Genomic DNA, 14968 nt, shown 5'->3' with positions numbered 1-14968 from the left:
GTTAGTAAGATGAGAATCCTCTTGTGGGCACTGTGGGAAAGGGCTTGGGTGATTCAAATGCATTGTGTGTGTGTGTGTGTGTGTGTGTGTGTGTGAGAGAGAGAGTGTCTGACTGGGAGACAGTTCAGGGTGTTGAGGGTTCACTGTAGAAACCCATTCAAGTGGAAAAACAGCGCTGTTCACACAGTTTTAGGAGACAGAATCAAACAGAGGCCTCTCACACTCCTCTCCTCACAGTACTGACATGATTCCCATATAAACAAACCATTTTAAAAGGCATGGCTGCAAAACAAGAAAAAAACACCAATCCAAAATGGTTAGCGATGAAAATATAGAAGATTACAAATTGGTAAGTCCAAGAATATTGTGTTATTGTTTCCTTAAATAAAAAAGGGAGGAGTTGGTGGGGGTGGGGAGGAGATTGTCTATTTTCTGGTTAATTTTCCATTTGGAAAATATGGAATGCATCAAGTTTGCTTGAGATGGCCTCATTGTAGATTGTTGCTGCATTTTACATTCAGTTCCCTCAGGTTTGTCCTGCTGAAAAAGTCCTTTACATCAGGATTGTACACTTGCATGTCTTGCTCACTTTAACGAAACCAGAAAAGATTCCGATCCACGTTGTTAAACACAGAATTGAAACTAAAATGTCGTAAAATATTTCTAAATACACATGCAAAGGTTTGAAACATAAACATGTAAATAAGTATCGAGCTCATGACAGAACTGGTCAAAACAAGACACGTGTCACAACTACAAAAGCTAAAATACTGAAACATTTTGTTCATGTTTCAAATGTTCTGACTACTGAAACATTCAGGGTCCGTAGGTCTGCTGGTAGCACAGGAACAGCAGGATGCAACACCAGGGTCAGGGGTTTAATGTCCAGCGAGCACACATAGGCTACACTGATAAATGTTCCCATGTCGCACAAGGCAACAGCAACTACCAATTGTTGGAGATTTAATGTAAACAGATCTTACGTCCACTTGGTGGTGGTGTGACTTTACTCTTTATTGTTGAGTTCCAAATCTTCCCGCAGAGCCATAAAAGTGCCAGGACGAATCAGCTGAATCAGGTGTATGAGACATTTGGAAATATAGAGGGTTGTCACATTTATTGCTCTTGAAGACTGTCAAGTTCTGAAAACCATCAGAATTGATAGCCTGTTATTCTCACATGTTTCACATTCAAATAAAAAATATGACGCAAGTTAATGAATTGTAACCTAGTTTAAATCATTACTGACTAATACTAATGTTCATAAACAGTAATACTGTGTGAAAACACCCATCGTTAACACCTCTAATTTTGCTAATGAGACATTTATATCCACTGGCATGTGGAATTATGTTTAGTTCTGGTGATGAAAATAAGTTTCTTTCTTTTTGCTCTACTACAGTCAGACACAGCTGACATGCTCTTTGGGGCCAGCAAAGTTTCTCATACCTTCTTTGGGCATCTGATCCGGTTGTTTATGTATCAGATTTGAGCTGTCTAAGCCCTTGTTCCCGTTGGCGTAGCGCCGCCCCCCCAATACAGGTGTGGGCGTGACGGAGTACACCTGGCAGGGCGAGCTGCTTGGCAAAGCCTTTGTCTGCCTGTGATACCTGCAGTGCAGGTAGCGGGTGAAGGCGTGGCGGTAGGTCTTGTTGAAAAGAGTGTAGACAAGAGGGTTGACCCCGGAGGAGACGTAGCCCACCCACACGAAGAGGTTCATCATCTCGGACAGGTGCTCGCCGCAGTCGCTCTGGCACACGGCGAGCAGCACGTTGGTGATGAAGAATGGACACCACATCACCAGGAAGAGGAAGAAAACCGCGCCGAGGACCTTGGAGGCCCGGCGCTCGTTCTTGACGGCCTGCGCCATGCCCCGCCTCCCCAGGCCGTGATTGGCCCCGCCCTCGGGACCCCGCAGTGGGGCGGCGAGGTATCCGGCGACCTCCCTGCCACGCGGCATCGCCTGCCCGCCGTCGGAAGCCGGCTCTTCGTTCAAGAGGCTGGCGTCGCTCAGGCTGGGCTGAGGGGAGGGTTGCTGGGACGATGGTTGCCGAGCCGACGGTTGCTGGGGATGCAAGGCGTGGCTGCGTGATATAGTCTCGGTGTGCTGCTGGAGGACCCGCGTGGTCAGGCAGTAGCAGATCACCATGACAACAAGGGGCACGAAGAAGGCCACGAAGGAGCCGGCCAGCACGAAACGTGGCTCGTTGAGCACGCAGCTGCAGTTGAGGAACACCTTCTCCTCGTCCTGAATGCCGATCACTGGGATCGGGGAGGAGACCACTGGAAAAAGACAAAACCAAAGAAGAAGCTATGGGGGGAGGAGAGACCTAAAGTGAGAGTGTCACGGAGCAGGCATCGACCGATGTGACGTCTTCATCCATCATCCATCATCCATCTCAGGGTGGATGAATGATGAAGCTATGGCCAGAGATCGCCGGCACTTTAGTACAAGATTCCTTCTTTTCAGAGAGATTCACATTGGTCCTGCTGTTATTCCAAATGCCTACAAAGTGCATCAAAAGCAGCATGTTTCTGCTGCCAGGAGCACAATTCTGAGCTCCACGTCTTTAATTCTTCCTATTTCTGTAAAACACTGACTACAAAGCTGTCTTGGCCCATTAGTTAAAACACTGATGACTACATTGTGTGTGAGACTGTGAGGAATATAGAGATAGTGATCTTGTTTGATCTTAAATTATTTCAAATCTGAAGTTAATGGGAAGGTTGTGTTCAGCATGGATGTATCAACCATTTCTTTACATTTCTTAAATGTATTTAAAAATTGCTGTCTGAACACCATTAGGTGTTCAAACCATAGTTTTAATTGTTATTTATTTGTTTGTTTATTTCTAGTGGGGGCTTCCAAATTACTTAATGGCCATTAAGGGCTGAAAACTCTAAATTATTCATGCTGGTTAAGTTAATATTTGTCTCCAAAATGTCTTCACTATACCTTTAGCTCTCAATCAGTTTAATGAGTGAATGTTTTGAAGCCTTCCCTGAGTATAGGTAAAACCACGTCTAAACAACTACGCTATCAGGTCTCTGCTATATGTATCTTACCCACAGAAATGGTCCAGACCGCTACAATCTTGCCCATGGCCCTGCAGGGGGAGTTGTTGAGGCTGTACTGGATGGGACTGCGGATTCCGATGTATCGGTCCAGCGAGATGGCGCACAGGTGCATGATGGAGGCGGTGGAGAAGAGGACGTCCAGGAAGAGCCACATGGGGCACAAGACCCGGGGGAGGGGCCATGTGTAATCTGGGGACAGGTACATCCAAATATGGGTGAAAGCTTTTTTTAAAAGGACCTTTTAGGTTTCTAAGGTTTTAGCCACATGTTGGCAGGATATGCGTATTTGTAAAAATGAAATTACATTTTACCTTTGATAATTTACTCAAATGAAACGCAACTGAAAACCAATGAAAGTAGATGATACTATTTTGCCTGTATTGAGTAGGTTTAGTTTCTTAGCAATCTTCTTGGTTTTTGTTTTTATGTAGATGAGGATTCTGATGGTATTAAGAGAAGAGTATAAAATATATAAAGCAGACAACAATGTTGACACACCAACAAAGATATGACAGGAGTTGAGAACAAGCCTATCTGTGTAAAATCTGTGTACATTAAATAAAGCTGCACGTAGAGGTCTTAAAGGATATTGACATAATTAGCAGCACCATAAATCGCAAAGCACACTATTAAACAAAACAAAACAATGCATGTCAAGAATAGGTAAACATCAAAATGATAACAGCTCACGGGAGAACCGTCTGATTCTATACAGAAGAGTCGTCTGATATTGGACAAAGAAGAACACAGAAGTGTTCTGCTGGGCTTTCTAATATTTCATGTTTTCAGTGTGTATTAATGGAGAGGTGCTGGAGAGTGCCCACAGCAAAAAGAGATTCATATCGGCATATTCAATTAGTGTCCATGGAGATTAAACGCAAAGCGGTGTACGCCACGTGCCACTGCCAAGGGTTGATTTTCACCTTGTAGCCCACAGCTGAGCCACCGTGGCAACGGTGGAATCTTGGCGAGGAGGAGGAGTCTTAACACCCAGACTGAGGTCAGTGCTGGGGGTCAAATACATTTCCTGTTCAGATACGGTGGGGATAGCCAAAGGGGGCACTTTTACTCTCCAGACCACATTACTGGCCTGACATAAAAATGCCCACTATCCCTGTTTACCTGTTGTTTAAAGAACGTTCACCTTGCTAAGTGGTCCCACAAATCTTATCCCGGGGCCACCATGATCCCATATTAAACAAAAACATAACATACACAGATAAAAACTGCTAAATCGCATTAGCCTGTGTGTAATATCTGACATATTACATTTGACTACACATTTCAGATATGTCACTTTGTCACAGCTTATCTTCTGCTACATGCTCGGCAGCTAATGAAACCTGAGCTGGTTAATAATGTCCTCATGTGAAATACAGGCTGCTGGACACCAGATTTATTGCACACAAACTTAGTAGTAACGTGTCCTAGGACCATGGTTTTGCCCAGCATGCAATTTCATGCAGTTCAGAAAACAGTATGGAGCATGAAATTCGAGTCTTGCGAGGTTTACTCGTATACATCAGGTAAGGATGAGTCTTGTTATAACCAAGTCCGTGTTCGTACCATCATACCAGCAGACGTATCGTACCATTACTAATATAAAATGCATATTTCCATCACTCACTGTAATCGTTTCCCATTCCCAACATGCATTTGGTTTGTGTCTGCTGGTGGAGTCAGCCAGGGTTCAGGTGCTGAGCTAAGATGTTATCATCAAGCTTCTTACATAAATGATTTGATTCATAACAAAATGCCTTATTTAAATTGAACTCGAGTTCTGCTGCACCAATCCTGCTAATCCTACACAATATAAATAATGCTGGAAATGGGATTTCAAAGTTCAGATTACACATTTCAAGATCTTAGGCTTGGGAGACCTATTCAAATCCTTCCCTAGTGTTAGAACATGGATACCTGAATGTAATATTATTGTTTTAAAGCTTAAAGACAAACATTCCAAAATGGCACTTGACAAAGTATTAAAGTATTTTTATTGGTAATTACTGTAAGTAGACCTAACCCTACCCCTTGATGTAAGTATTCAATGAAAAGGCAACATTTATATACATAATCTAAATTGCTTTAGCCAGATATTGCATGCAATTGCCTTGACTGTTTTGCCAACTGCATCTAATTTGATGAAATTACCAAAAGTAAAACGGTAATGTGTGTGTGTGTGTGTGTGTGTGTGTGTGTGTGTGTGTGTGTGTGTGTGTGTGTGTGTGTGTGTGTGTGTGTGTGTGTGTGTGTGTGTGTGTGTGCAGGCAGCACTCACTGTACAGGACGCTGATTAGGGAGGCAGGCATCACCAAGATGCCCACCAGCAGGTCCGCCACGGCCAGAGAGCGCAGGAAGAAGTTGGTGGCGTTGTGCAGCTTCTTCTCCAGGGTCACTGCCAGGATGACCAAGATATTCCCGCCAACAGTGAAGAAGATTATGACCAGAATGATCAAGGCAGGCCAGTTCTTATTGTCCACGGTACAGTCGTCGGCCGGTTCAGGTTCGGAGCAGTTGGATCCTAAATGGCACTGGTTTATGGAAGCAGTATATTGCAATGAAGCCATAGAGAAACAATAATGCTTGCCTGGGTTAGTTTAGCTAATAGATCTCAGCAGCTCCCAGTGCTTTGGTGTTCCATGTGTGAGCTTGTCTGGCCGTTATGTCTGCCTGGGTTGGACATACCTAAACAAAACAATAGAGACTCGGTTAGATATCACGATAAAAACAAAACAAATAACACGTGTCTGTTGACAGAGAAACGTGGACGCACAAGGGATTATAGTGCAGTCAGGGGACATGGGCCAGTACTTTCAAACATGAGTAGGGAAATGTGAGGGAAACAACCCGGAACCAGGAAGGACTGTACATGTTGGCTGACACGGACACAGACTGTTTGCTTCACAGTTTCCCCATAAAGACCCGTTTTTACACTTGGCGTAATACAAAAATGATTATTCTGCAAAGTATACGGTAGGAAGATTAAAAACATTATTTCAAATGATTATTATTTAAATTATTTTACTGAAATAATGTCTTCCTGGGTGGTCGTTCATTTGCGCGTAAGACAAAGGATATGAAATCGTAGCCGAAAAGACTCAAAACCGGAGTGGAGAGAAGAATGAGGGCGAGGAACATAACAGGCACAGAGTTAAAAACAGAACCATGGAGAAAAATAAGCAGATCAGACAAAAGCAAAGGAGCCGACTATAACGAGAGAGAGACCAAACTCACTGGGCCAATAACAGGCTGAGTATAAGAGAGAGGGGAACCACTCAGCATACTCAGAACAGGTGCAATAGTTTATGTACAGCAAGAGCGAATAAATAAAAATGCATGTAACAAACAACAGGTGATGTCAATAATCTTGTGATGAGGATCTGATGAGTTCCAGGGACTCTGGGAGTCGTAGTTTGATACATTGTGCCCAGAAGGTGATTGCGTGACATTTTTAGTTAATTCACACCCAGTGAGTGTGACAAAGGCTCTTTTTCTTGCATGACCGAACAAAATTTGCATACTCAGTTTGTTTAAGGCAAGTCAAGTTCATTTACAGTATATTGCACCTTTAGTATAGTCAAACATTTGTGGTCACTCAAATTGTTTTAAAAATGAGAATTTTAAGAATTCAGAAAATAAACAGAATAAAAAATAAAAACAGGAGTCTACAACATAAGAATAAAACAAAATGTGATGGAAAATGATTAAAATATGATTCAAACTACACAAAACTACACACCATTAGAATATCTCTGAGAGAATAGAGAAAATTTATCTCTCAAACGTCGAGACAATATTGGACTTTATGCAGTCCCCAAAACAATCTTATCACAGTCTTCTCTCAATCCCTGAGAAGATCCACATCTTTTTCCCTCTAAGCTTATGTTGACCCTAGCTTGTTTATTGACCTTTCTTCTGCATTAGTCCCTTTACCTATCATATTGATCCTCATAATATCCATCTTGCAGTCATGCCTGACCCAAGCCTGAATCTGCCCTCATCAAAGCCTCAATGCATCTCCGCTACCCAGATAAATGTCATCGGTTTATTACCGCTCTGATGGATGGAATGGGGAATTACACTGATGTGAATAATAAAGGCATGAAGATTACTTTAGGGACTTAAAAGAATTGCTAACATGGAATAGATACTAATGGAGAATGCATTGACTTCATCTTCAAGCATGACTTCATCTGCATTAGACTAACCACTTATGCATTAGTAACATATTTTAATGCGATATTCTGGTCCTGTTTACAACAATTTTGTGATTTAGATGTAGAAATCCTTAATGAGTATGCATTTGAAACTTTATGAACTTGCGAGTCTGTGAAATTGCAAAGAAAGCAAATTATACTGTATATCACAGCAAAGAGTTAAAGCTTAGGCTAAAGGCCCTGAAAGATGCACCGCTTTGTTTTTTATATCATGTCAACACTTCACAAGAAACATCACAAGAAATAAAGTGGCACGCTGAGAGAGCACGTTCGTGTTCATCACATCATGAGCAGATTTATAATCTGAGAGGAGACCCACGTTGGCCATATAACTTTTTGCTAGGATGCATCAGGCATAAATTGAGCCTAAATCAATTCAGAATATCACAGGACACTGAACATCCCATGGTCTCGAGATCTTCCGCTGTGCAGAATGAGATGTGTGGTTTTTGTGCATGACAGAAACATTCGTGTATGAGATAGACTCTGACATACACTACTACAGTTGTTCACCCAGACAGGGCCAATCTCTGTTGGGGAACATGCATCCTGTTACTGTCTCAAAACATCAGCAGGACTCACAGAGAAGGAACCGACTGTAGCAGGACAGAGTGCACACAAGCCGGGACCACTGTGGTGTAGCTACACACCTTGGAATGAATGAAGGAAAGCCTGACGCATCAAGGCCTTTAAATAACATGGACACACATGTAGCAACCCTGACAGGTGAGTTCAGTGTTCTTTACTCGTTATGACCAACCGCTAAAGAAGCGCTGATGTCATCAGCTGGGAAGTGGTTGACTGTGATACCTGGAGACAGATGATGTCACAATTAGTCTTCCGTCTGGGATAGACTTCTGCCTAGCGCACATTAACGTCACTGAGCCTTAAATATATATTCTGCTTAGTATAGATGCTGGTAGGTGACTGCAATTACACAATTGTTCCCTCATTTTTGCCTGAACCGTGTTTGGCTGTCATTAAAATTATCTCTGCACTCACTGCAATATAAATGTCTTCTAATCTAGTGCAAGAACAATACATTAAACAGAGTACTGCAAATAGGTAGACAGTTTTAATGTCCTTGACTGGGTTTTTCTCTGTACTGACAGAAAATATCTCTTCATGCATTATCTATGCTTATTTACTGTGACAAAACATGACATATCCAATTGTCAATTTTCCTGCAGCAGAGGATCTAACACTTTCTCTGTGAAAGGAACAAACAAGAAATAAAACTGACAGCGAGCTGAATCGCTCAGCACTGGTCGTGAAGAACCTTAGGAAGATCAGAGCGCTGTGGTCATTGTGTACTGCGCTGTGACGAACATTAGTCTAAGGCACCAATCAGATGCATTGGACTCGTTTCAACAGGGTAAAATTGCACAGAGTTGGCTGTTGCATCGATCGCCTTGAAAAATGACACATTTCTTCCACTGAATGTTCCTTCCTTTAGATATGTCATGTTCAGATGTGTTGTCTCCAAAGGTGTCAGAAGTATTTACATTCATTACTCAGGTAGAAGTATAGATACTAGGGTTTAAAAATACTTATGTAGTAGTTGAAGTATCAACTCAAGCTTTTTACTCAAGTAAAAGTGTAAAAGTACTGCTTTCAAAACTACTTAAAGTATAAAAGTAAAAGTAATGTAAGGAGAAAAAAAAGCCATTAAGGGCAAAAGCTTAGGTCACAACACAGGGGTCTATAGTGCACTAGCCCACCTCACCAAAAACCCCATTCTTCTAAAAGCCATAACTATAATGTTATATTAAAATGTTAATGTTGAAAAATGGGCACATATGCCCATTGAAAATGAATGTACTTTAGTACAAGGGTTGGTTTGTCTTCCTGGCTACCAACCTCCTCGCTGGTGCTTAGTTGGGACACTTCGCTCGAATTCTCTTGAGTCTCTGCCATGGACATCTTTATACTAAGCTACATACGTCTGCTACGTCCTCGCTGGAGTGTGACGTGACGTGTGCAGGTGCGATGGATCACGTACAAACCAATAGGGTGTCAGAATATTATATATTTATATTTCTCATTCAACCACAATCAAATTCACTCTATCCGGATGGCGCGATTAGTCAGGATAGGGTTTTTTTTTTTTTTTACGATAACACGTCGGAATGAAAACAAGTAGAAATGAAAATAGCAGTAACAATGCTATTTTTAAAATGTAAGGAGTAGAAAGTACAGATAATGGTGTGAAAATGTAAGGAGTAGAAGTAAAAAGTCAGCTGAAAAATAATTACTCCAGTAAAGTATAAATAACCAACATTTCTACTTAAGTAAGGTAACGAAGTATTTGTACTTCGTTACTTGACACCTCTGGTCGTCTCACCTCTAGCGTCCCTCCATGCACTACACAGCCTAGTTCTAACAGAGACCTGAATAACCTATAACCCCTGAGACCTCTGTGACTCTGTCTGATCTGTCCCGTGCCGTTTAATCCAGCCCATTGGAGGGGTTGAGGCTCAGGTTCACTGTTCTTGGAATGCAGAGTGATTATGAAGCAGACGCATTTACTGAGAAGAGTGAGATTTATTAAGGGCTAATTTTTTTTCAGGGTCTTTTAGACAGTCCAGGTAAGACAAAAAGATGACATAATAAACAGAAAGCAAAAACCACAAAAACTACACACACAAAACAGAAAGAAACACAACAGAAGTACATTCCACATCGACAGAACCCCACTCGTTCTCCTCAGTGCCTTCAACCTTCCCTCAGCCAAGCTACATTCCTTCTTCATCCTCCCGCTGTTAGCGTCGTTTGACCACACCTTCAACGAGCCTCCTCCACCTCACAGAGCAGGCAACGTTCTGCACCTGATTTTCACCCAGACCACCACGACAGTGGGCATTGTAGTCAACCCCCACCACAATCTACACCTCTCAAACCATCACTTTCCATCCTTCTCTCTCCCTCTCTACTCTTTCTCTCCTTCTCTCTCCCTCTCTACTTTCTCTCCACACCTCCCCCACATGTTCTTTCTCCTTCCATTGCAATCTGTGCTCCATCACTCCCTCCTCCCTTTCTTCTATATTGTCCTCTCTTCATCACCCTGACTCTCTTTCTTCTCTCTCCCTACAGTTACAGTTGCTAATACTTTCCTTTTGACATTATCCTCATCAATAAATCTTCGGTGCCTTCTCTCCTCAAGACCTGTGAGATCATTAACTTACCCATTTGTTAATGGCAGCACAGTGTTGCCACAGGAGAGAAATTAGAGATGCAGAGGTGGTGGAGGAAAACCCCTCTAGATTCAGACCTCAGCTCATACCAGCCCAAGTTCTCACCTGATGTAACATCTACAAAGTCACCCTACTACAGAGGAAATTTTACACCATCAGCATCTGATCCGTACAAGCTCTTCAGTATTTTATCTTCTCTCCTTAATTCTCCCCCTCCTCTCTCCTCTGTAACTCTTCAGGATTTAATAACCTTTTTTGAAAAGAAGCTTGTAGCAATCCACCAATCCATCTTTTTCTCTCTTGCCACCAGTGTCCACATTTCCTATATTCTCTGGCATCTTCAGAAATAATCCTTCAACTCCTGACTTCCAGCACTTCATCTACATGCCTGCTGGATCCCATTCTGTCCTCTCTGTTTCAGACAATTTCAAGAAAATCTTCTTTCATTCTTATCTGAAACCATCAACAACTCCTTATCCTCTGCACGTGTAAGTACTGTGTTCAAGGCTGAAAGGGTGGTACCAATCCTGAAGAAGGTCTCACTCGATAGCTCCAACATCTGGCCCTACACAGCCAGATCACTACCCTCTTTCTTCTCAAAAGTTCTTAAATGAGCAGTGTGCAATCTTTCAGCAACCTTCTGACATAATAAATCACAACGTCTTCTCTTTTTTTCTCCTAGCTCTGTGTGACTAGCTCTGCATGGAATTGCTTGCAGTCCTATCTGGAAGGTTGGTCCTATATATTAACACGGAGAGGATCCACATCCAGTCTGTGCAGACTCTCCACCAGAATCCCCCAGTGCTAAACCCTCTTCTCTTTGTATACTTGTTTTCTTGGTGATATAATGTCTTCTTGTGGTTTCTTCTACCACTGCTACGCTGAAGACCCATCTAATTCTTTCCTTCCCACCTTCCGAGACACAGGTTTCCAGGTGTATCTTCATGGATGATAGCCCACCACTGGAAGCTCTTCAGCAGTAAGCTGAGCTTCTGAACATCCAAGGAACTCCAAATTCTCAGTTTTCTTCAAGACCTCAGAGCTATTGCTGTCTGAAGCTGCTTTTAGCTTGGCCATAACTTTGGACAACCAGTCCTACAAATTTCTTCTTTGGAACATATGAAAGATTTGGCCTTTTATCTCACAGGATAGGTGCTTGTAACATCTATCATCTAAAATTTAGACTAAAGCAGCTTGCTACACTGAAATAATTATTTAGAATTGGATTGCCTGTTTCTCACAATATGCTACACATCATTTTTGCTACCAAGTGCTATTCTTTGTTTAAGTGCTGGGGAAGAGGGAAGCCTCCAAAGATGTTTGTGCCCAGAGACCTCGCAAGACCATAATCTTTAGATGTCATGTTTTGAATATTACCTGTTTAGATGTGTCATCATTTGATATAGTGTCACATTTAGATATATTATATTTAGATATTTCATGCTTAAATGTATGTTTTGATGTGCCATGCTTAGAAATGTTACATTCAGATATGTCACGTTCAGACATACTTACATGTGTTATGTTTAGATATGTCATATTTTCATTCCTATGTTAAGTTTAAATATACCATGTTTAGATGTCACATTTCTATGTTGTTTAGCTATATCATATTTAGATATGTCATATTTAGATGTTACATTTCTATGCTATGTTTGTATATGTCATATTTAGATGCTACATTTCTATGTTTAGATATGTCATCTTTACATGTCATGCCATGTGTTTTCCTACATCAGCATCAACATGAGAACTTTTTGTAACTTTCAGCACAAGTAATTAAAAAAATAATAATTTAATCATATCAGATATATGACATTTTGTAAAATAATTTCTAAAAAGTCTAAAAAATCTCTCAAATTAATATAATAATTTTGTGTGTGCTGCCTGATAAATATTTTAAAATGTGTGAAGAGATGCAGCAACACAATGACAAGTATGAATATTAATGAACTCACTGGCTGTAAATTCAACATACTGTAAAGACAGCATTTAAGTTATACTTCTATTCCCATTTAAAACACTTCTGATCTGTTTGTCTCTTATAGGCCATTCAATGTAAAATCATGTAAAACCACATTATAGTATGCACCAATCTACATATCTCTTGAAACTAACAACAGATGGACACGACCATTTTTGGACCTGCCAAGTTATTATTCATGAGTGTCCCGTGAAATCTAACAGTTACTGATGATATTGCTCGCATATTCAAAACATTGAATATGTCGCATTCATGATTTGATGACATTCACTGTGTTGTGCTCTGTACCTGCAAATCCTTTTTGACAGACTCAATTTAATAAGAGCAGAGATCCCATGAGCTTCAGCACACTCTGAACATATGTTTATTCAGTACTACTTTTGCAGCGTGCTGTTCTCACAGTTCAGCTCCCCGCTGTGCTGTAAAGGCAACATCGGCTGTGCAAGTAACATTTTTACATTTTGCGTGTCAACATTCGTAGGTTTTGCTTGTCGGTGGTGGCTGATTATATCATGGGCATAAAAGTCCAAAGAGAATGAATGCATAGAAAATATTGATAGAATCCCTGATCATATTCATTTCACTCGTAGAGAAAATTTGATGTACCATGAACCTGTCTTTCTAAGTAAATATGTTCTGCTGTATTTAATAAGTTTTGCCCATAGTGAATTATGCTTAACAGTTCTACATATTTCAATGTAATTTCAATGAAAGGCCAAATTTATCAAGGAAGTGATCCTGTTGCTCATGCCACTGATGCATGTCAAATCAGAAAGCATGTAACACAAAAGTAACACAACCTGAAGTGTGAGTTATAACCTGTTTTCTACTAAGATGTGATGAGGAAAAAAGACTGCAACCTTATCTTGTGACGTGCCTAATGGAATTTGCCTGTGCAAATAATTAGTAGGGTGTTATAAATACTGTATAAATGGTGCGCTATAATAATTTTTTCCACTACATGTCAATGTATTGATAGCAGGAGATACATATAAATCTGTGTAAACACCACAAGATACAAAGAGATCTTGTTTAAGAGAGGTGTCTCTGGTGCCAATGCGATGACTTGTGCCAGGGGTGAGTGTAACATGCATGGTGACATACAGACTTAAATACGACAGCCGAACACACGCATGCACACACGTTTTTCAGATAATGGGGCCAAATAAATGTTATATGTACTTATAAGTAATTAATGGAACTACAACATATTAATACACATTTCCTATCAGCTTTAAACAGTTAAACAGCTTCTTATAGTTAATTACTTTGATAGTTAATTTCTGTTTATTCTGCCGAGGTAGGAAATCAATGTTTTATTACGGTGCGCGCGCACACAAACCACTACACGTTCTCAGGTACATGAAGTAAATATATCAATACAAATCACCACAAATGAACAATGTTTGATATTTGGGAACTTCATAATCAGTTAACTGAGGACTTACAAAAATAAACAGCACGTTGTAGTACCAGTATTTAGGTTTCTGTAGTTTTAAGTGTTCGAATTACCTGAAATAAATCAACATGCCGAGGCAATGAGTCTTATAATTAATACGTGAGAAAAATTAGATGAGCGATTAATTAATGCAAAAGTTATCGAACATAATCCAAAGACCGTTAAATACTTTAAGATATCAGCGCCCCCAAAATGAACATCACAGAACCGAAGCATTCATTCTTATTTACATGTATCTGTAAGATAAAACGGTAGCCTCACACTTACTGGTTAGTGGTCGGTCGTAATCTGGTTTTATCTCCTGTTTCTTCAAAGTCTGTTCAGTTCAGTTGCTAAAGCGGAGACAGTCGTGCCAGATGCGTTATACAGTGACTTGATTTGCACCTCAGCTCACACGAATGTTTTAGTCACCCGTATCACCAAAAAAATGTCGTATGTTAGCGTTGTTTCTACGGTAGGGAGCCAGTGATGATTATGTTTATTCAAAAAGTCGTAAACGAAATGTGTCGAGGAACGTTATGAGTGAAAACTTGCGAATAGCTGTCCTGTGTTAGGTGTCCGTCAGCTGTCCGTCCTTCACTCGAGCACCGTGGGGAGGTAGAGTACATAACGACAGAGGTGTGAGTCTGACGGGCAGAAGAGAAACGAGTGGGAGAGAGAACATTCAGGGCTGAACGAAAACTCCTTATCCGAGTGCAGGATTGTTAGCAGAAATCTACATTTTCTAAGTAATGGTGGTTGATTTCGAATGGTAAAGATGAAACAGGATCGTTGGATCAAAACTGTAAAAGCTGAAAGATTTGGGGTCATTTTTTTGGGAGGGTCAGTTTGAATACGACTAGCTTGCAGGTGTGAGTAGTGTAGACCTGTTATAAAGAGCGGTTGCGTTATAATTTATCCTCAGGGTCACCATGTAGTTTTACCATTTGCAGCTTCACTTACACACACTGCAGATGCAGTCATGCATATTCACATTGAGTGAGAGTCAAAATAAACTGACTACAGCACTAATGACTAAGTCACCTAGAGGCATTTC

At 40.9% G+C, this 14968-nt stretch overlaps 1 protein-coding gene across 2 annotated transcripts; it reads right to left on the bottom strand.

The window, feature by feature from the left end:
• Positions 1 to 38: 38 nt before the first annotated feature.
• On the bottom strand, positions 39 to 14540 carry htr2cl2 (5-hydroxytryptamine (serotonin) receptor 2C, G protein-coupled-like 2). Of its 2 annotated transcripts, XM_076980325.1 has the most exons (5): positions 14200 to 14540; positions 5357 to 5763; positions 3067 to 3267; positions 1450 to 2283; positions 39 to 1142 (listed from the first exon to the last, which is right to left on the bottom strand). In XM_076980325.1, exons 2-5 carry the CDS (start codon positions 5643 to 5645, stop codon positions 1117 to 1119), a joined length of 1350 nt encoding a protein of 449 aa, XP_076836440.1. In that variant the 5' UTR covers positions 5646 to 5763; positions 14200 to 14540; the 3' UTR covers positions 39 to 1116. The 2 variants fall into 2 exon arrangements, with proteins under 2 accessions (XP_076836440.1, XP_076836439.1); XM_076980324.1 differs by having other exon boundaries at positions 39 to 2283.
• Between the last annotated feature and the right edge of the window lie 428 nt (positions 14541 to 14968).

Source organism: Brachyhypopomus gauderio, chromosome 18, assembly GCF_052324685.1.
Source record: "Brachyhypopomus gauderio isolate BG-103 chromosome 18, BGAUD_0.2, whole genome shotgun sequence".
Classification (NCBI taxonomy): domain Eukaryota; kingdom Metazoa; phylum Chordata; class Actinopteri; order Gymnotiformes; family Hypopomidae; genus Brachyhypopomus; species Brachyhypopomus gauderio.
Note: the sequence above shows the minus strand (reverse complement) of the source record. Positions and strands in the feature narration are given on the sequence as shown.

Coding starts and splice junctions, on each gene's coding strand:
- htr2cl2 (XM_076980324.1), bottom strand. CDS start 5,645: ATGGCTTCATTGCAATATACTGCTTCCATAAACCAGTGCCATTTAGGA. Junction 3,268..5,356: donor CCTAATCAGCGTCCTGTACA/GTGAGTGCTGCC, acceptor ACCTGTCCCCAG/ATTACACATGGCCCCTCCCC. Junction 2,284..3,066: donor GGTCTGGACCATTTCTGTGG/GTAAGATACATA, acceptor GTCTTTTTCCAG/TGGTCTCCTCCCCGATCCCA.